At 39.4% G+C, this 20,130-nt stretch overlaps 1 protein-coding gene across 2 annotated transcripts; it reads right to left on the reverse strand.

Moving 5' to 3' along the window:
* Positions 1–537: 537 nt before the first annotated feature.
* Positions 538–19,862, reverse strand: PIGQ (phosphatidylinositol glycan anchor biosynthesis class Q). Of its 2 annotated transcripts, none has more exons than XM_063430525.1 (11): positions 19,731–19,862; positions 15,468–16,101; positions 14,498–14,629; positions 13,256–13,376; positions 12,466–12,592; positions 8,998–9,151; positions 5,487–5,598; positions 4,759–4,839; positions 2,887–3,001; positions 942–1,003; positions 538–768 (listed from the first exon to the last, which is right to left on the reverse strand). In XM_063430525.1, exons 2-11 carry the CDS (start codon positions 16,094–16,096, stop codon positions 616–618), a joined length of 1,686 nt encoding a protein of 561 aa, XP_063286595.1. In that variant the 5' UTR covers positions 16,097–16,101; positions 19,731–19,862; the 3' UTR covers positions 538–615. The 2 variants fall into 2 exon arrangements, with proteins under 2 accessions (XP_063286595.1, XP_063286593.1); XM_063430523.1 differs by lacking the exon at positions 19,731–19,862 and adding an exon at positions 18,167–18,297.
* Positions 19,863–20,130: the final 268 nt, after the last annotated feature.

The raw sequence follows: 20,130 nt of genomic DNA on the forward strand, positions 1-20,130 counted from the left end.
TACACAGCTTAATCTTGAAAAAGTCTGGCACACTGGGTAACCACAAATACATTATATATGCATGTAGACACACACACACACACACACACACAAACAATCCTGCATTGACATTGGCAGTAAGCTCGTTATTACACAGAAAATATCAGTGCTAGTAGATTTCCTGGCGTCATTAACGATTTTGAATATAATAGCACAAGAATGTATTAAAGACGGAAGAAAAAAAAAATGAAATTCCAAATTGCCACTTCCATGTTAGAAAATGATTTCAGGACATAATAATTACTGCTATAGTACAGAATAGTATAAAATCTCCATACAATCAGCTTATAAAAATGATACTATATTACCATTGTATAGTAAAATAAACATTATCAGTGCAAATAACTACCATTAATCTGCAACAACTAGTATTTACATCGGTCAAGAAATCTCTTCACATTAGTTAGTTTTCAGCAGTTGTGAGGATATCAAATTGTCTTTGTGACACTACAAATGATTCTTTTTGGACATTACTCGGATTTGATGCTGGTTAAAGAATTCCTAGACAATTGCTTTCCTCTAGGGCTGCCCCCTTCACTCCCCAGACATGGCTGTCAGACATGGTCTCGATTGTGGTCAGTCCTGCTTGTCTCTTTCCTGCCTCCAGGGGTAAATAAGTTCCCCGATGAACAGCTTCTTGCACAATGAACCCCAGGAATCTTTGGGGTCGAATTTACCGGATGGAATCTTGTATTGCTGCAGTACTTTTCCATATGGCAAAGGGTTTATCTGCAAGAGCACAATTAATCATTTTTCACTTTATTAATGATTTCAAGCAAGCACGGTCACTGTTAAAACATTACAATGGCTCGTAGAAGATTTAAGTAGTACTAGATATATATGGAAATGGAATAAGAACTATTACAGACTGGACAGATTAAAACTCAGAGTTACATTATTACCTGCATCAAGAGTCTTAGACATTTTCCTTCTTCTTGTAGCAGCATTCGGAATTTAACCCCAGCTGAAAGTGGTAACATCGCATTGTTAGTGCTTTGTTGACAAGTTCAATATGAACGCTTATCAAGATAATCTCCCATGCACAAGAATCCGGTGTACATGATTTCAACAATGCAAGCAACATTTATTCACTGCAAATTTGTATATCTTTATAAGTTAGGCACTCGGTCGCTGCATCGGGCAGCAGAGAGATCAAAAGATTTCCAGAGGGGGGCGGGGCCGGGCGGCCATGCCGACAGGCTGCAGGTCACTGGAGCTCCTGCTGAATCAGGCTAATTTTGGGGAAAATACCCACCTTATGCTGCATGAGAGCTCTGGAGGTTCGGGGAACGGAGTCCTGGATTGTCCCGGTGTACCTGGAGCACCTGTTACCGGGTGACTCTAGGTCCTGGAGAGACATTTTGGAGCTTGAGACCAGAGGCCTACCCAGGAGGAGAGCGGGGCGGACGGCTGCTGCCTCGCATTCCAATCTGGCTACTGTGTTATAGCTGGTAGCTGGCGTCCTCCCGGTCTCGTTCCCCCCCCCTGGGCTGGCGGGGGTTATCCCAGCCCCCACCAGGCAAGATGTCATCAACACCCAACTACAGGGCGACTAAACGTCGAAGGTAAACGGCTCCCACGAGGCCTCCTTAAAATGGCTGACGGTGGCTTAACAACTCCACCGGCCTAAACATGGAGAACCCCCTAGGGCGCACAGAAGCAGACTGCTCCACCACAATACGCCTAACCAGCGCTCCCTATCACCGGGACCAGAGACTCATTAAGGGGGTGTACCCAGAGAAGGCATACCCAAGCATCGACCCTAATACAACGCAGCCCGCACCTGAACACAGCGGCTTAAGTGGCACCGCGTTTGCACCCACCAGACGACCGGGAGACCCGGCAATCCGCAACCATGGTGCCCTCTGGCAAGACTTTGGGACTCAGAGGACCTTCTCATAGGGACTATCCCCAAGAATGGGAATAAACTGCCTTTCAACATCTCCTATGCAACCAGAGCCGGAGGCGACCCAAACATCCCACGATGACTGGCACCTAAGGCACACACCACGGAACCTACTGACAGTTTTAAAAGCAGTTACTGCGGCTGCATTTTATAATTAAACATACTGCAATGTCATTCATGTTATAATCACCGTTATAAGAAATGCCAGTTTGTTTTTTATGTCCAATTCTGACGATGACAGTCTACCCTGCTTTGCCTGGTGGTATATTACTTTACTTTTTCACTTAATTTAGTTAAGCTTGTTACTATATTATTTTCTAACATGTCAGCAAGTCAATCTGTATTTAAGCCTGTACTTATAACCTTACCTGACACACAAGACTAAAGCTCATGAAAGCGTAACTTAGCATACAAACTACAACTTAACTTTTTTTTAAATGTACAGATATCTCCATGCCACTAATGTACAAATGCTGTGTATACATCTCCTAACTCTGCCATTGTGGCATGGTCAAACGATCTGTAAATCTCAAGCAACGCTCACCCACTGTTTATATTTTCTCTTACAAAACTAAAAATGTGCTGTATACTCATATGCCACGTTATGTTACAACTGTTCGTTACATTACTGCTTGTGACTGCTATTGTGGCTGAACAAGCCTATTGTTATACCATGCACAACAAAAATAAAGAATTAAAAAAAAAAAAAAAAAAAAAGATTTCCAGAATACGCCCTGCACCCGTTCAGTATAAGGAGAAACAATGTGTTATCTACATGTGCAGAAAGAAGGGGGGGAGAAAAACACACTACCTCTTTTTTAGTGAGGTTTTATTTGTCAAAAATCGCTTGGCAGTGAGGGGACTAATATACAATTATGGAAAACGAGATTCCCCCCCCCCCAGCTGGGTCGAAATAGCGTTACATGTTCGGAGTTACTCACCTGCCAATCTGTAGGATCTGCAGAGTCGCAATACAAGGGCATAGAGAGGGAGCGAGTTCAGCAGATTAATGATCATCTGGATAACACCTTGAACTAGGACCACAAGTAGCCGTAACTGTTAAAATGAAAAAGGAGAAGTGGGATCCTCTGTCTATGTCAAATTCCTCACAAAATGTCTCTATTCTCAACGTAACGGTCTGATCTATACAGGAACTGTGTGTTTGTGTCTAACATCTTCAAATAAATGATTAATATATTTTACTGTACTATAGATCTGTTTAGAACAATTGGCTGTATTATGTATAGTCAACACAGATCGCATTCTTCACCATGCATTTTAAAACGTTAAGGCCACAACAGGCAAATTGGAAAAAGAAAGAAGTCGGCTGTGTTTTCAATTCTAGGATAAAATTTAATTTGCTTCCCTGAACATTTACACGTTAATGAATTACCCTGACATGACAATAGTTATATAGTTATTCTATTGCGCCAGTCCAGAAGAAAACCCGTATCATTTGCATATCACAATGATCCTGCCCACAAGGGCCGACTAGAACAAAAATGCCAACAGGTCCTCTCTGCACAAGATAGGTTAAAACAAAATCAGATCAGCTGCATTGGCCTATAACAGGTCTCATTTGTAAGGCAGCTAATACCACTTCAGGCACAGCTTACAGTCACCCTACTTTTATATGTATATTCAGGAATTTTAGTATCTGCATCAGTCTCTACTTAAGATATTAACCGTTAAAATAATTGATTGGCTTATGTATGATATTATTCAGTTATTGTTTATTTAACAAAAAAAAAAAAAAAAAAAAACCCTTGACACGGAGACAAGAGAACTTACAGCTACACAGCTTAAGGTTTATATTATGGAAAAGCACATGCTGGTCAGAACCGTGATTACTTGGGCTTCTGCGAAAGCCATGATCCAACTGTGTGTATTCATGTTGGCAAAAGCCATATTGCAACTGTGTTTTATCTATGTCGGTGAAAGCCGTAATGCAACTGTGTTCACCTAAGCTCTGTCAAGTGAAAAATAAATAAATAAAAAAAAATAAATAAATAAATAATTGATTGGCTCATTGCAGTACTTTCTACACAGCACCAAGTCAAAGGACAACTAAATATTAAAGGGACACTGTAGGCACCCCCAGATCACTTCAGCCTACTGAAGTGGTCTGGGTGGCAACTCCTATCATCCTTAACCCTGCAAGTGTAATTATTGCAGTTTTTATAAACTGCAATATTTACCTTGCAGGGTTAAGTCCTGCTCTAGTGGCTGTCTACTGTCAACTTCCGGGTTCTTAGACGACTTTTGGACGTCTAAACGACGCTGGACATTCTCCCGCTATGCATGAGGACCTCCAGCGTCTCCTGAATCCCCATAGCAAAGCATTGAATAATTATTTTCCTATGGGGAGGTCTAATGCTATTGCCGCGCATGTGCATTAGGTCTCCCTTGCCGGCGGGGGAGGAACGTGGGTGGAAACTGACCCAGTGCTGGATTCAGGTAAGTGACAGAAGGGGTTTTAACCCCTTCAGCGACTTGGGATGGGGGGCACTCCAGGATTCTACAGTGCCAGAAAACTGGTTTGTTTTCCTGGCACTGGGGAATCCCTTTAAATGAAATGTGCAGTACAATGTCTCAGGCTTTAGAAGACTTGGTAAATATTTGCCACTAGGATTTTGAATGTAATCAGCTGCCAGCACTACGTATCCGTTTTGTTTCAATTTAATCCAAACGTAAATTTGGAATGTTTACATATCAAATGGCTCAGTAAAATGTCATTTTCTAGGTAGAATTCATGTCCTCTAACATTCACGTGGCCACAGAATTGAAGGTCTTGAACCTGCCGGTCTACGTACCAGGGTGAATACCAGGTAATACAGGGCAGTAGTTGGAAGCAGAAAGAGAAGGATTGTGAACAGCAATGTCCCAAGAAACAGCTGTTTAAAACATAAAAACAATCGGTTACAAACACAAGCACAAACAAACACACACACAACATTCCCAACATTGATCACCAACAAGAAGCCATAACCTGCTGGAAACTTTCTAATTCAGATACTGCACTAATAAAGTCTCAGCACTGGGAAAACTGAATGGGGGGAATTAATACAATTTAGTTGGAGTCAAACTAATACAGTAGATTTGAAAAGTCAGGATTGATGAGACACCAGATATGTATATGGGTATAAAAAGAATTAGAAATGGAATAGTGTTAGCAAAATGTGCCTACGCAGATATTTTTCTCTTGCAGATATTTGGACATGTGTTCTGTAAAACCCCTCGACATTGTTTGTTTTCCTGATGTTCTGCTTTTAGTCCTCAGCCCTGTCTATGCACAAACATAATGTACATTTTGCACATGCGATGGTGGAGATGGGAATGCATTCACTGCGTATGATAGTCCCACTCCTACAAACTATGACCAGAGATCCTGTGGAGCTGTGAAAACTTCAGGATACAAGTTAACACTGAATGTAATTATAAAGAAGAATATCTGGTTTGTGGTTTTGTCTCTTATACTTGCCTCTACAAATGGAAATTAGTACCTGTTTTTAACATACAAGGGCAATGGAAGCGAATATACCTGATCCAGATCGTAAGAACAGGAGTCCACCCTTTGACGCAGGACATTCCACTTCTTGCCTCGGAAGAGACGCCAAAGTGAGGCAAGTCCGTGAACCTTTAGGCAATACAGACTGAAAAGGGAAATGGGACAATGAGTCAATCTATGCGCAAGCATCATGCCTTCAGCAAGGTACACTTCTTGGAGACATCATTTTTTTCATGTGAATGTCCAATGATTGAGGTGGGCAACCACTGATACATTCATTACACAGATGCACAAACAAAGAAAAAAACATTGATTTGGCTCCTATTTATATAATATCAGCAATCAGTCATAATCCTGGGCTGCTGCAAAATAGGTTTACTTTTTGCAGAGTTATTACTGTGTTGCTCTATTTTGGAATGTACAGAGTGCAAGGGTTTGGAAGGTTCCAATTTAGGAATACCATAAGTATAAGCTGTAGTTGGCTATACTGAAATCCTCCAATAACACAGTGCCATATAAACTAGAGTAAGCAAGAAGAGAATAAAGGGAATTGTAAATGCTAGACCTTTAAGAAAACATATTTGTGAATACTAGGCTAGGAGAACCCAACATACAGTCATATTAAGCAGTTACTGGGAACTAGTAATTAAAGACATACATACAGCTATCTATTGGGAATGTAGTATGCACAATCTTGAAGCATGCAATATATTTTGCACATAGCTTAAAGGGACACTATAGTCACCAGACCAACTTTAGACCAATGAATCAGTTTTTGTATACCGATCATTCCCCTGCAGTCTCACTGCTAAATTCTCTGCCATTTAGGAGTTAAATCACTTTGTTTATGCAGCCCTAGTTACCCCTCCCTGCATGTGACTTACACAGCCTTCCCAAACACTTCCTGTAAAGAGTCATCTAATGTTTACACTTCCTGAATTGCAAATTCTGTGTAATTTAGAATTTCGTATCTCCTGCTCTGTTAATAGCTTGCGAGACCATGCAGGAGCCTCCCGTATGTAATTTTATTGTATGTACGGGTGATACTCGAAAAAATAGAATAACAAGCAAAAGTTTATTTATTTCAATAATGCAACGTAAAAGGGGAAACAAATATATGAGATAGACGCATTACATGCAAAGCAAGATAGTTCAAGCCGTGATTTGTCATAAGTGTGATGACAAATCAAATCCACAATTTCAGTAAATTAGAAGATTGTGAAAAGGTGCAATATTCAGCTAAGTAAGCCATAACACCTGCAAAGGGTTTCTGAGGCTTTAAATGGTCTCTCAGTCTGGTTCAGTAGGAATCACAATCATGGGGAAGACTGCTGATCTGACAGTTGTGCAGAAAACCATAATTGACACCCTCCATAAGGAGGGAAAGCCTCAAAAGGTAATTGCGAAGGAAGTTGGATGTTCCCAAAGTGCTGTATCAAAGCACATTAATAGAAAGTTATGTGGAAGGAAAAAGTGTGGAAGAAAAAAGTGCACAAGGAGCAGGGATGACCGCAGCCTGAAGAGGATTGTCAGGAAAAAGCCATTCAAAAGTGTTGGGGACTTTCACAAGGAGTGGACTGAGGCTGGAGTCAGTGCATCAAGAGCCACCACACACAGACGGATCCTGGACATGGGCTTCAGATGTCGTATTCCTCTTGTCAAGCCGCTCCTAAACAACAAACAACGTCAGAAGCGTCTTACCTGGGCTAAAAAAAACAGACCTGGTCTGTTACTCAGTGGTCCAAAGTCCTCTTTTCTGATGACAGCAACTTTTGCATCTCATTTGGAAACCAAGAACCCAGAGTCTGGAGGAAGAGTGGAGAGGCACACACTGCAAGATGCTTTATGTCCAGTGTGAAGTTTCCACAGTGTGTGTTGATTTGGGGAGCCATGTCATCTGCTGGTGTTGGTCCACTGTGCTTCATTAAGTCAAGAGTAAACGCAGCCGTCTACCAGGAGATTTTGAAGCACTTCATGCTTCCTTCCACAGACGACCTTTATGGGGATGCTGACTTCATTTTTCAGCAGGACCTGCTCACACTGCCAAAAGCACCAAAGCCTGGTTCAATGACCGTGGGATTACTGTGCTTGATTGGTCAGCAAACTCGCCTGACCTGAACCCCATAGAGAATCTATGGGGCATTGCCAAGAGAAAGATGAGAGACATGAGACCAAACAATGCAGAAGAGCTGAAGGCCGCTATTGAAGCATCCTGGTCTTCCATAACACCTAAGCAGTGCCACAGGCGGATAGCTTTCATGCCACGCCGCATTGAGGGAGTAATTGCTGCAAAAGGGGCCCAAACCAAGTACTGAGTCCATATGCATGCTTATACTTTTCAGAGGTCCGATATTGTTCTATGTACACTCCTTGTTTTATTGATTGCATGTAATATTCTAATTTACTGAGATTGTGGATTTGGGATTTTCATGAGCTGTAAGCCATAATCATCGCACTTATGACAAATCACGGCTTGAACTATCTTGCTTTGCATGTAATGTGTCTATCTCATATATTAGTTTCCCCTTTTACGTTGCATTACTGAAATAAATGAACTTTTGCACGATATTCTAATTTTTTGAGTATCACCTGTATGTTCTCATGCAGCCTTTGCCAGTAACAGCCAGGGGAGGTGTGGCTAGGGCTGTATAAACAGAATCAAAAGTGGTTTAACTAAATGGCAGAAAATTGAGCATTGAGACTTCAGAGGCATGATCTATACACCAAAACGGTTTCATTAAGCTAAAGTTGTTTTCGTGACTATAGTGTCCCTTTAACTATAATACACATATGGTTTCAAGTGACAGCAATATCTACAACTCAAACTGCAAAACCTATGTTTTGTCAAGTTGTGTCATTTCCTATAGCTGTTATCAGTGTCAGCTATGAGGAAAAAGCATTGTCTATGGAGGCTACAGGGGTGGGCAACATTCGGCACTGTAGATGTTTTGGACTACATTTTTCTTTGATGTTTTGCCAGCATTATGGCTGTGAAAGCATTCTGGGAGATGTAGTTTAAAACATCTGGAGTGCTGAAGCTTACCTACCCCTGGTCTAGCGGGATCCTTCTTGGAGCTCAGTGTTGTAGTCTTTTGTCTGACATGGGATCCTGGCAGATGAAGCGCCAGTAGCTGAAGAGGATCACCAGCAAGAGGATGGTGGTGAGGGACAGCTCCAGGCAAATAAAACCTACCTTCCCCTGCACCCCGCGGAGATGTCGCCACCAGGGGTCTTTGCCAAATATGAAAAGACCCCAGAAGGTTGGAGAGCAACTTTAAAACTCACAGAGAATTAAAGCTTACGTTTAGCATAAAAAGCATACATATCTCTGTAAAACAGTGACATCTAGTGGTTACATGTGTGGATTAATGAAATTGGCTGAAAGTGTGCTCCTTTCATTAGCATTCTTAGCAAATTAATGTTCAAACAGTAATAAGAATAGGTAGTTCAGCTATGTATATGTGGAATGCCACCTGTAAAGACAGATATGAAGGTAGCAGACAAGATTACCCCACAATTCAGCTCGACAGCAATGGGCACTCACCGTGCTCCATATACATAGAAGCAGTATATATGAAATGTGAGAAGGGCTATAATGTCAGACAGGATTGACAGAGCCACGGACAGCCCAAGACAAGCAGAAAGTCCAATGTACCACAGGATGACTTCAATGAAAGGAGACATGAGGCGAATGTAACCTGGACAGGAGAGGACAAAATAAAATGAGTAGAGCATAATCAAAAGGTTATATAAAAAGTCACTGCATGACTAAATAAAGTATACAATTACATTATTATTATTATTGTTGTTATTAGAAAATCTACCCATTGCATTATATCTATATGTTTATTTCTTCCTTATTTAACCTTTACCCGGTCATGAATGGAGAAGAACCCCCCTCCACTCGATTATTTAATCATGAGTGGGAGATTTACCATCTGCTAAATTTCAAATACATGATGGGATAGTTATAATATAGTTGCAGTGTGTTTGAGGTCAGATTTAGAAGTTCTAATGTATTGTATTGTTAATGGTTTTACACTAACCAACATAACATTTTAAAGATGGTTATATTATTTTATCTTAATCTTCGGTTTCTTTCCTTTATGGCTAATTTGTTACATTTTCTGATAACTTTGTTTCTACGATTCCAAAAAACGTTTTTCTCGAATTTTCTCTGTGGTTAATTTCTTTGCAAATAAGGAAATACATGCCGACAACATATCAATTAACAAAAGAAAATACCAGCATGTTCTTAAAAAGTTTTAACGGCCAACATTCACTAGGGTTTCCTCTCAATGATATGATATGTCTGCTATCAGTTTATAAAGCAATTCCAATTGTCGTATGTGATAATTGGTACTGCGTATGGGGGAAAGCTATTTAGCAAATAAACAACTGTGGGACAGGAGTGTATGGGATAGGATCATTCCCCACAGACCTGAATAAGAGCTCCTGTCTGACTTTCCTCTAATTTTGAGACTTTTAAAGAAACAAATTAGGCACTATAACAACTTCAATAAAAAATATGTGCAGACTTGATAAAGTGCAACAGTGAAAACAATACAAAGTGCTGCCTAAAGACAAAATTACCTCTCACAATTCCAGACGTAACATAAACCAAAACAAAAAGTGCAAATATTGAAGTGTAAATTATACACACACTAAAGTGCAAATGTGAAGCCAAAAAATTACCCTATAGTATCCTTATATCAAACTAGGATAAAACCACTCACAGATGGTGTATATATGGAGGACTATAAAAGTGGAAATATATATACAAAAAATGGATATACAAAAAATGGATATACAAAAAATGGAAAAAACAGCAAAATAAATGATAGTGTAGTATTTTTATATACACGTCATAATACTATAAAAACAAATAGGAAAAAAAAAAACCTCACAAAAGAAATACGCAAAAAAAATTGTGCTAAAACAGTTTTGCCGACCAGGGGGCCCACTTGTCTCTGGTCTTTTGTGCACTGCAGCTCCATGGAAGTCCTTATGTTTGCAATTCGATGTACTGAAAAGTTCAAATTTGATGGCAGTTCCTCTCAAACTATCTAAAGCAGGGCTGTCCAACCTGCGGCCCCCCCAGATGTTGCTGAACTACAACTCCAATTAATCTTTCAATTAAAAAGATAGCCAGGGAATCAAGGGAGTTTTAGTTCAGCAACATCTGGGGGGCCGCAGGTTGGACAGCCCTGATCTAAGGTAATCTCTTCCCAGTGCTACTTCTCTCTTGAAACATGAGCAGATGGAATTGGTGTATTAAACAGGGTTACATTATACTAGAAATACTTTAATTGATCGCAAAGGACCTGTGCGTCCTGGCAAGTTTATGATGGTCCTGCGCGACCTACGAATGGTTGCTGATTTGGACCTGCGCGTCCACGAATATCGCACCTGATGCTTTACTTTACAACTAATAAAAATCTTATTTATAAAAAAAAAAAAATGAAATACATAAATTCAATAGCAATTCACCTAAAAATTGTCAGAGTTCCCTGGAGTAATTCACCGAAAGTAGCCATTCGCTCAATCGTCCGTTCGACACATTTTGTTCATAAGACTTTTTCCAACTATAATTATTTTGCTGTTTTGTCTACTTCTTCTTGTTTTCTGGCTCTCCAATTATACACAATCTGTGAGAGCTTTTATCCCAGTTTGATATAAGGATACTTTAGGGCAATTCTTTATTGCACATTAGCACTTTAGACTGTAAGCTTGTTTGAGCAGGGTCCTCTTCAACCTACCGTTCCTGTTTTCTTATTATTGTCCTATTTATAGTTAAATCCCTCCTCTTATAATATTGTAAAGCGCTTTATTTAAATATGAATTGCCCAGTGCATGTTATGTAAACATGTAAATGAAGAGGTGTAACAAGTTATGTTGTATCATTGTGCCTATGTTTAAAGGAATCATTTCTAAGCACCAAAACAACTTTAGCTTATTGAAGCAGTTTTGGTGTATACATCATGCCCCTGAAGTCTCTCTGCTCAATGCTCTGCTATTTAAGAATGAAATGACTTGTTTTTGTTTCTGCAGCCCTAGCCACAACTCCCCGTGCTGTGACACACACAGCCTCCATGACAAAAAAAAAGGGCAGATTTTACAGCACAGTGTGTTTACTAGAAATTCTTACCTCCTCTGTTCCATGAATTGAGCTTTAATCACACACAGGAGACTGTTGCAGGCTCTAGCAGTCAATTAACAGAGCAGGAGGAGATAAGACATTCTAAATTAAACACAATGCAATAAGGAAAGCTAAAATACTTGGACTCCCTTTCAGGAAGTGTGAGTCACAAGCAGGGGAGGTGTGGCTAGGGCTGCATAAACAAAGTGACTTAACTCCTTAATGGCAAAGAATTTAGCAGTGAGATTGCAGGGGCATGATCTATACACCAAAATCACTTCATTAAGTTTAAGTTGTTCGGTGCTTGGCGTGTCCCTTTAGATTTGAAATTCACTTTGCAGGTCCAACAATACTTACATTAGTGAATAACCTTGTAAGTATCTGACCAATCTGCATTAAAATCAAGGAACTACATTTACCTGGTGAATATCTATAAGTGACTTTCTGCAGTATAGCTTACATATATATTTATTACATGTAGTAATAGAAGCAGGTGTCATTCCTGTCTCTCTTCCCTTCAATACACGACTCTTTACCTTACTTCTCATTGATCGTAAGGTTGTGCGAACAGAACCCACTTCACTTCTAGTTTGTGTTTACTGGTTTGTTGTTTTTAGATCCCTACTGCAAAGCATTGTGATTTTTTTTTTCAAGGTCTCTAAATGAAAATCTTCTCCCTATCGACATTTTACAAGCGTGGATCGGCCTGCTTATTTTTCATTGTTAGCCATTTTCATCCCTTTTGTTCATGACTGAATAAGGCATTCCATTTTGGAATAGGTTTCTTAGAAATTAGATTGTCATGGATTTATAAACCATCACCAGTACTCAAGGGGTTAACTATTTAGCAAACAGGAAGATACTGCAGCTTACTGATCCAAAGATGGATGTGGTACATAAAAAAGCGACCCAATACTTCATCCAGAGCTCGGTTCATCTTCAAACCAGCCGGGGCTCCCATTAGCCATTGCAGCAGTCCCTGTAGTTCCAGTGCTACATGCTGCAAATATTGGGAAAGGTAAAGAAAATTAGATTAACAGGAAAACAGTGAAGATATGCCAGATCAATATACAGCTTATTAGCAGAGTTAAATGGAAACTTTCATATGGGGAAAAAATGTGTCTTTAAATGATTGAATTCAGGGGTACTTTTGGGGTTGCTTGGTTTTTTTTTTTAAATGCCTGTATTTCCGCATACAATGTCACAGAGCCTCCCCCTCCCTCCCCATAAACAAATAGTCACAACTTACAAATGTGAAATGCTGCAGTTAAAGAGGGCACTCCCTAAATAATCAGCAAGGCTGGCCTGAACACATGGTATTTACTATCAGAGACGAGTATAAGTGACTAGACAGAAAACTGGACAATGTGCAAGATGATTTTTTTAGAAATGGGAAAATTGGAATTGTAGAAGAGACACAATTCCATCTATGGATGTGGAGTGACCTCTCTACCCCATGCACGGTTATGGTCTCGCTTGCAAATTCAAATATAACTTTCCCAGCGTGTTTCTATGGTGTAATTGCTTTCCACCAACCAAATGGGACCTCTTCCCATATATAATGCATCCGAAAGACCCTCTATGGTACTATAGATCAATATCTTCGTAACGGTTTGTAAAATTCAATAAAATGTCATTGGGAGGAAGAGGACTGAGAACTCACATCTGCAACAGGTATAAGTGCATCGGCCAGCTGACCAATGTGGTTCCCCCTGTACAGCCAGGACATCAGCACGACCCCTAGGACAACATCGAGCAGTAGTGATACAAAGGTGTTGGCTTTCCTGTGGATTAATGAGCAGACACCTTACAATATCGGCAAACAGTGAAGTGAGGACTAGGACTACAAAGAATGGAGGCAAAAGGGACAAATAATTGTTGTGTGAATGAACGGATTAAAGGGGCAGAGCAGTCAGAAGTGTTTAAAAAGGAAGGTGTGAAGGCTGAGCGACAGAGGTTGACATGTATTGTAAAGCTGTTGAGAGGTACATGTGAAATGTCACAGATGGTCAACCTTTCCTTTAAAAACATGAAAACACTAATAGTGATGTAAATCAAAGGAAATTAGATAAAGAAAGAGGAGGAAAATGATGGATCTCCTCAATCAACTTTAGTTTTACAAACTACAGGCAAACTAATAAAGTGTACAAATTGATTTTAATATGTAATGCCCCCTCTGTCTGTTAAACACAAATGTAAAAATATTGCACAACAAGATCAAAAATTAGACGTGTGCCTAAGTTAATGTGTGCACAAAATAAAATCAAAAAAATCAAAAAAAAAAAAAAAAAAAATCACATTTTGGACTTCCTTTTGCGAAGACAAAAGGATTAATTCGCCAACACAGAATTACAGTGACTTGAAAGTTACAAAGTTTAGACTTAGACTAGCACTTAACCATAGTCAAGGGGGTTTATTCACGAAATAGCAAACAAAACTGTAGCCTTAAAAGCTTTAAGATTTGTATTTTGTATGTTTGTGAACTTATTTTTGAGTACTTTGTACATTTTGGAATTATTTAAACAACTTCATTATAAAGTAATACATGCTGTAGGTAGCATTTCCCATTTGTGGTTTCTTGTTTAATAACTATGACTGGGATCATCACCTGAAAGACCAATAGGCCCTGACAGCATGGATCTGGACGGATCTTACAGACTGTCCATGCTGTGATATGCTCCATCAGTATCTTCACAGAATGCGAATTAACAGCTATATCAGAAAACCCTGTGCAGCAGTTCAGTGGACTAGGATACACGTGACCTGGTTTATGTACCCATAAATAGCAGGGAATGTTGGTTGTCAGAAATTGTGTGTGTTGGAAAAGTGATTAATGCAATGCCAACAAGTGTACATTGTGTATATCTCAGAGCAGACATAAAGAAAGGATGGAACGACATGAGACCTCATGAAAAGGTTGTGGTCCTGTGCCCTCTTAGAGCTGCTGATCAGTCGAAGGCTGTCTAGTCGTTTCCCCAACTGCTCACAAACTGACAGTTTATTCCACAAGAAGGAGAGAGGCTTCCCCCCTAAAATCCTGAAACAGTGGAGGTCGATATGGTTAGCAGTTGTACTACATAGAAAAAAAAGAAATAAAGGAAGGAGTCTTTTGTTCTAACGGAGAGAAGAAAAAAAACACAGACCTTTAGTCTGCCACTTGTGTGGCATAATTGCTGTGAGTATTAGAAAGGCACAGCTTTACAATTTCACAAAAGAAGAATCACAAAAAAAAAAAAAAAAAAAAATGTAAAACATGTACAATGTTATATATAGAAAACACAAAGGCAACTAGAGGAATAGAAAGGAACTTGGTATGAAGCAATTCCCAGGCTGTGAAACTAGGAGTGTTCCAGAGAGAGACATCACAAATAGAGGGTTATTCACTAAACCCTGAACTTTAATATTATAGGGTCCCCTTCATTATGAACATTAATAGGGTGAAATTCTCTATTTAAAGAGAATGCTGTACTAGATTCGGTACAGATTTTTAGCAACATCTGGATGCTTCTCTGGAAAAGCAGAATATTCAAGAATATAATAACTAAATGTGTGGGGTAACAGCTTGTTCATCTAAGGAGAAATCTCACTCCCATTTTCAATTCAAAAAGGATGTTTTTCCAGCCTATATTATTATGTATTGATGTTTAATATATAACCCTGCGTGTATGTGTCCCTATCTGACCAGTACTTTGTATTGTGTCTTTTTCTGAAGCACTTTAGCTTAGCTTCACAAACTGAGAATTGACCAGTAACTAGTCTATTATCTCGAAAATTTCTCCCAGCTTGAAATAGTCTCCCTTTTAAAATGCACTAAAATATTTTTACAAGGACTACGTTTTTCCTGCATGTAATACAAGCAGAATCTTACTCCTTACCGGGTGACGTAGGTAATCAATGAAAGGAGAAAGGATAAGAAAACACACACAGGCACGGATGCTTGCTTGCACAGCTCCACAATAATACTGGCTTCCACCCCCTCGGACTGCCAGTGTGTTAACTTTACTGGCCCTTCGTCATACTTGTCCCGGGCAAACAGCGTCCGATTTCGTGCAACGGTGTCAAACACAGTGGCAATCTCAGAATGCTCAGCTACATTGTGCAGCTCGGACAGCATTAGTTTACGCTGATCGTAGTACACAAGAACCATCTCTACGTCTGCCCCATCACCCTGTCCCTCAATCCTGCAGTCCCAGAATTTGCTTGATGCCTCTCTGGCCATCCTTAACCAGGGCCGATGTGTGAATATGCTGCTAAGGTCTCCAAGAAAGTTCTCCATCTGCTCATTCTTCTCTGCTTTGCTGTTGCTCCACGTTCCCAGAACTGAAAGACTCTGGCCTGTCACTTGCTCCAGATGACCGAGATACCTTTTCACATTGCCAGGGATGAATGGAAAGTGAAGGATCGCCAGGACAACTGCAGACTGATGTTCTTCCATCCAGCGTCCAATAAGAAGCCCATTTTCTGCTGACGAACAGCAGGTGGGAAAGAATATCTTAACAGCCATGGTTACTGTAAGTAAATGGAGAGTTAAAGAATCGTCTCCGTTCTGTTTACTGATTAAAGATATATTTTATACATTGTATATTATTCGATCTTTCTCACTGTTTCATATCAGTTTATTTAAAGAGACAGTAACGATTTTGCATAAGTTGAACTTTCTTTAACCCCTTAAGGACCAAACTTCTGGAATAAAAGGGAATCATGACATGTCACACATGTCATGTGTCCTTAAGGGGTTAAAGCAAGATAGTGTTTTTATTATTATTACTACTTAAAGTATGCACTTGACAGCACAAAATAATTTTGTGTGCTTTTTCCTGTAAAATCTAGTTATATTTAGGCATTACTGACCATTTCTGCCAGGCTTCCCCAAACTCCGGCCCTCCAGATGTTTCTGAAATACAACTCCCATGATTCTCAGCCTATTTCAGTCATAGAATCATGGGAGTTGTAGTTCAGCAACACCTGGAGGGCCGGAGTTTGGGGAAGCCTGATTTAGACCAATCCAAAAGGACTCAAAATTTCAAGTTTCAGGACTGTTAATGTACACAAGTAAATAAATGGGAAACAAAACACAGAATAAAGCCTCCTCTGTTTTAGGACTGACCGCCGACAGGGCTCCACTTAGTCCTTTGTATTTGTAAGAGACACTGTAAAAGCCCTCCCTTCTTGTACATGAGCAGGAGAGGCTCAGAATACTGGACCAATTTTTAGTAAAAAGAAAGTTGTGAGGGGAGCTCTGAACACACACTAGAACAAGGTTAAGCTATCTACGGCACTCCAGATGTTATGAACTACATCTCCAGTAATACTCTTACAGCCATAATGCAACATCTAGAGTGACAACGCTGCCTACCCTTATACTAGAACATATTTTTGGCTGCAAAAAAGTCTTCAAAATCCTATCATTTTATCCAAGCATGTGTACTTATTTAAAACGTTATGTTGAAAAATGCATATTTTCATGTATGTAATGAATTATTGTAAAATAGATACAAATACATGAATTTACTAAAATCTCCACAAACATATTTCTTATGCCCTAAAAATGTACCTTTAATTAGCTAAAGAACTGCCTTCTGTAGATAATGGAGACAGACCTTTTCTGCCCAGCACTTACTTCTCAGTACTGGCAAATATCTAATTAAGTGTTTGTTTGTTGTTACTTATTAGTTTGAGTGCTGTTTTAAGTATTATTTGTATGTGCCCACTGAAATGTTGATTTGCTATATAAAGCTATATTGGACTAAAACACTCAAGCTCAGCCCGCCACAGAATGAGGTTCATTTGAGTTATAGTTTACAAAAGCTATTTAGCAAACAGTTGCCTCATCGTGTCATTAGATGAGGTGTATATTTTTACTCTCATGAGAAGTACAGCATGCGTTACATGTAGATAGACATCCAGGGTCTGGCTGCAGGTACATTATCTGACAATTTAAAAGGAACAATCCCACCAAAATAAAAAATTTAGCTCCACAAAATTGTCATCGGAAGAGAAGTGTCTAGGTAGCATCTTACATTCAGTGGTCAAACCGATGTTGGTCCCATGGTGTTACACACATCTGTTTCTTCACCTCCTGATACTATTAGCCAATCCCCAGGAGTGAGGAGGTAGAGGCGTCAAGTGTTGGGGGTAAAATGATTCCCTTTTATTCCAGAAGTTTGGTCCTTAAGGGGTTAGTTAAACCCTGAAGGCAAGACACCACAGCCCCCATAACAACTTCAAAGAGCTGAAGTTGTTATGGTGGTGTGATTGTTCCTTTAAAATGAGCCATCCAGGAAGATGAACAAATAGCAAAGGAAAAATATATTTACAATTACTGATGGGCAGCCCATGAAAAGAGCTGCCCTGTGGATAAAATGGTCAAATGCTGCATTATGGGAATTTATATGAGAAATCCCTAAGAATCCTGCAGCATATGAATTCTTCATTCAGCAGCATTACAACATGAGCAAGTGATAATGTGTCCAGAAAGCCCTATCTATCATGGTGTGATTGAAACCATAACACATTATTCATCCCAGATTCTTCCTATTAGGTGACTAACCCCCTAGAGGCCATCACAACGTACCTTCCTTGCAGTCAGGCTGTTACAGTGTCAGATCTGCCATGCTTACTGGGTAATTATTAATAAAAGTAGGTCACAACCACAGCACACTGACATTCAAAGCACTTCCGGTTTCCCCATGGCTGTTGCTGGGAGACGAGGTCCGGCACATTTAAGTGTCCGTGCGCCCTTAAGGAGCTCACATATGGTTCCGCGATTAGAAGTATCCCCCCACCTATCAGTGCTCTCATATTAAAGTCACTTTTTATTCTTAAGGTTCTTATCCTTTTTGCTTTTAAGCACAAAATATGTAAGCCCCCTGTTACCTAGAGGGGGCCTAGGGAGCTTGTGGTGTGTGCCCCCTACCCAACACCAAATATACATTAGAGCCCCTGAAGCCCATGCACATATATACTACACCACTGACAGACCCCCAAACCAACAGTGAGTGTCCCCTCAAACCAGGACTGTTTTTGCTGGTAGATATAAAACCAAGAGTGTTCATCAATTAGAATATGGAAACAGCTGATAGTTTTGTATTTTGCAGTAAACAGGTGCTGCGTTCGATTACATTAATTAACATTTACATTAATAATAATTCGAATTTACTGATATAATCTACAGTATGCTCAATATTAGTTATTCATTTAGCTGATCAGATCTTATCTAACAAATATTGATCCAATATTGATAGTGATATAATATTAATATTGATAATATAATAGCTGATCTAATATCTTATCTAACAAATATTTACTAAAATAGCTAGCTTTTTGTCCAACCCGCCTCCCCAGCAAATAATTGTTTATACTGCTTCTTCTATGGTAGATCTAGCACAAACAACAATTGATCTAACCTGATCTAACAAAGACCTAAATATCTGCTTAAGTTTTAATAATTTTTTTTTTTATTATTGTGGGGGATCACCCGGCTGTGTTAACCTGTACTTCTAATGTTAAAGTGCTCTTTCCTGCATTTATTTGCATTGAGATTAAGTGGTCTGCATGTCTTTAGTGGTCCTTTAAAACATGTAAAATCAACGGCATATGCGAGTTTAGTCACTAAACCAGGACTAAATTGCTAAAAATAAAAATAACTTGGAAAAATTTGCCAACTCCCCTATTCTCATACATTGCCTAGTTAATCCTGATTGGTGTATTTTAATTTTCATTCATTATAATTCACTATTTCGTTAGTAGAGATTTGAAAGGAATTGCACATTTCAGCCCAAATTCCTGAGCAGGAGTATTAGCTGACTTTTACAAAAAAAAAATGAAGAAGAAGTTCGCCAAAGCCCTTGTTAAATCTTCAAAAGTTTAGTGAATATTCCTCTAGAGCAGACTTTATGGACGATTGTAAAGTTGTGGTTTTTTTTTTTTGATCCATCTTGTTTTTAAAGTGACAGAATGTGTTTGCCTTTCTGCGCTACCTGTCCATATAAAAAGGTTTACAGACTTGATAAGTTGCTAAACAAAAAGCAGACGTTCTCCCTGGTGTGTTAAATAGAACCTGGATCCTAGATCCTTATCCTTTCTGATTATTTTATATGTTACATTTATATGTTAGCAATGAATATGTAGATACTTACTGATAGATAAGTGTACACGTTTTCTTGTATGTCACTTACAGCAGCAGGTCAGGGTGTCCGATAGGAAAACACACTCCTATGTGTTCTGCCGAGGCACACTGTGTGTTTAAAGATAGTGTTGCTATCTCAGCCTCCCAGCTCACCATGCAGTGACACTCTAATGGTGATTATGGTGACATTACTAGACTTCAATGTTTTCCACTGCTTCGAAGATGTGAATGTAGGCCAAAAAAAAAATTTGAAAAACACCTCCCCTATTTTTGCACAGGTTTTCCTTTTTAAATCAATCCTTTTCTGGTGCGTGCTCTATTGTTCTCTGTTTTTATTGTTATGAATTTGCACTATGCTTATTTCAAGGCAGCATGCAAGTCAGACACACTTTAAAGGAATACTCCAAGCA

This window comes from Pelobates fuscus, chromosome 8, assembly GCF_036172605.1.
Source record: "Pelobates fuscus isolate aPelFus1 chromosome 8, aPelFus1.pri, whole genome shotgun sequence".
In the NCBI taxonomy this organism is placed as follows: Eukaryota; Metazoa; Chordata; class Amphibia; order Anura; family Pelobatidae; genus Pelobates; species Pelobates fuscus.

What these genes read in the sequence shown, in the direction of transcription:
- PIGQ (XM_063430525.1), bottom strand. Translation starts at nt 16,096, where the DNA reads ATGGCTGTTAAGATATTCTTTCCCACCTGCTGTTCGTCAGCAGAAAAT. An exon ending in TTGATTACCTACGTCACCCG is followed by an intron (nt 14,630 to 15,467) that starts GTAAGGAGTAAG and finishes CCACTGTTTCAG; the next exon opens with GATTTTAGGGGGGAAGCCTC. An exon ending in CACTTATACCTGTTGCAGAT is followed by an intron (nt 12,593 to 13,255) that starts GTGAGTTCTCAG and finishes CAATATTTGCAG; the next exon opens with CATGTAGCACTGGAACTACA.